A 1831-nucleotide genomic window follows, 5' to 3' on the forward strand; every position below is an offset into this window, starting at 1 on the left:
CTAGCAATATTTAAGTATATTGTTTTTTTAAAAAAGAATACAGCATTTATACAAAACACGTGCTGCGAGACTCGTATTAAGGAAACATCATTTTATGATATTAATTTCTTCTTTCATTTTCCTTTGGGACATAATCGACAATTAAGCTATCAATTTGGGGGTAAAACATGTGCTGTGCCCATCAAGAGACCTACCTGCCCAAGTTGTTTAACAGTCTTGAACAGCTGGATAACGACATCGGTCATCTCCAAAGTATAGAGAATCAATCCATCGCATCGATAAACAACAGAGAGAGAGAGAGAGAGAGAGAGAGAGAGAGTTCTCCGAAATTTGAAAGCTCTTTTGAGTTGGTGTATCTGCAAAACTCAGTGGGTTTGTGGGGATGGTGTTGGTATTGGCTCTGGGGGATCTACACATACCCCACAGGGCACCTGATCTCCCTGCAAAGTTCAAGTCCATGCTCGTTCCCGGCAAGATCCAGCATGTCATTTGCACTGGCAATCTTTCTATCAAAGTACGTTCTTTCTACCATACTGTAATAATAATGGGCTTCTTTTGTTGTTTCAGTTCATTTCTAATTGGATTGTTGTTATTATTTGGTCAAATCAGATCCCTTTTCTTGTTTCATTGAATTTGACAAGATTATTAATGATCATGGCCTTTTCACTTGATTTTAATAAAGCGGAGCTTCTTTCTTGATTTCTAGATGCTAATGTATTAATACTATTGTTATCTCTTAGATGCTCTTGACTGGTCAACCTTGAGATTGCACAGTTGCCCATGTTGGCTTTTCAGCATTGTGTCTGGTTTTTTTATGGATAGGCTTGTTGGGCTAAGCCTTAGGTTTAAACCAATTTGTATTCAAAAGTGTTCTCCTTTTGGAAATAATAATAATAATAATAATAATAAACAACACCAGCGTGTGTGCTGATGCTGTGTTAGCAGTTCGAATGTCATTTGAGATAGTGCAAATCCGCCAGAAGCATTTAAGCATTAGTTTTGTTTAGCTTGCTGAAATAACTTTCACTAACTTATATTTTTCTAATGAGATTTCTAGGAAGTTCATGACTATTTGAAGACTCTTTGCCCTGACTTACATATTACTCGAGGCGAATATGATGAAGATACTCGATATCCTGAGACCAAAACGTTAACTATTGGTCAATTCAAGTTAGGACTATGCCATGGTCATCAGGTTTGATTTCCTTTTTCTCTTTATTATTTTTCTATCCTTTTTTTTCCTTAACCAAATGCATCTGTCTATTTTACCAGCAAACGATCCCTTTTACATTCTTCCCAGCATAACCAGGATGGTAGCCTAGATCCTCAATCCATTCTAAATTTCTGGCCTTGCATACAGCACTCAAATTAATGACCTCTTTTGTAGCTGTTGTGGTTCATTACAAACATGTAATGTTTTCTATGGTGCAATTTTACTTTACATGTCAGCTAATAAATCTAGTCGCCGAGCCTTATCCTTGTACTCTCTTGCCCTCAATTTTTCAAACTTCATGAAAATTACTCTGGTTTTTTAAATAGTATTGCCGCTCTCATCATATTCATTAAATTTTTTGTTGATTCATTCTTCTATTTCTAGTAGGTTCAAGACTACAACAAATGTTTTTGCAACTCCCTCACCTGTCATTGTTAAGCATTGATTATCTTTTTGGTGTCAGATGAAACTTCCTTGAGTAGACGTTAAGTGTGATGACTGTCCATTTCCACCAGCAGTATTCCTCTGTTTGTTTTATTTTTCATTTTATGAAGTAAGAAAGAATAAAGATATAGTGACAAAGATGAGAGGAAGTCCTCCACACTCTTGCCGGTGGTG

General features: G+C 36.4%; 1 protein-coding gene across 3 annotated transcripts in view; it reads left to right on the plus strand.

The window, feature by feature from the left end:
- Positions 1–238: 238 nt before the first annotated feature.
- Positions 239–1831, plus strand: part of LOC105140264 (vacuolar protein sorting-associated protein 29-like) — an 18390-nt gene continuing 16797 nt past the window's right edge. For 2 of the 3 annotated variants that reach the window (XR_845158.1, XM_011047025.1), the window contains exons 1-2: positions 240–514; positions 1058–1195. Coding sequence is in view for 2 of the 3 variants with exons in the window: in XM_011047025.1 (XP_011045327.1) it covers positions 383–514; positions 1058–1195 (270 nt within the window). In the remaining variant the exon portion in view is untranslated. Of the gene's footprint in view, positions 515–1057; positions 1196–1831 lie in introns of all 3 variants that reach the window. The other variant, XM_011047026.1, reaches the window with a different exon arrangement.

The sequence above is a fragment of the Populus euphratica genome, unplaced genomic scaffold (assembly GCF_000495115.2).
Source record: "Populus euphratica unplaced genomic scaffold, PopEup_1.0 scaffold238.1, whole genome shotgun sequence".
NCBI lineage: Eukaryota > Viridiplantae > Streptophyta > Magnoliopsida > Malpighiales > Salicaceae > Populus > Populus euphratica.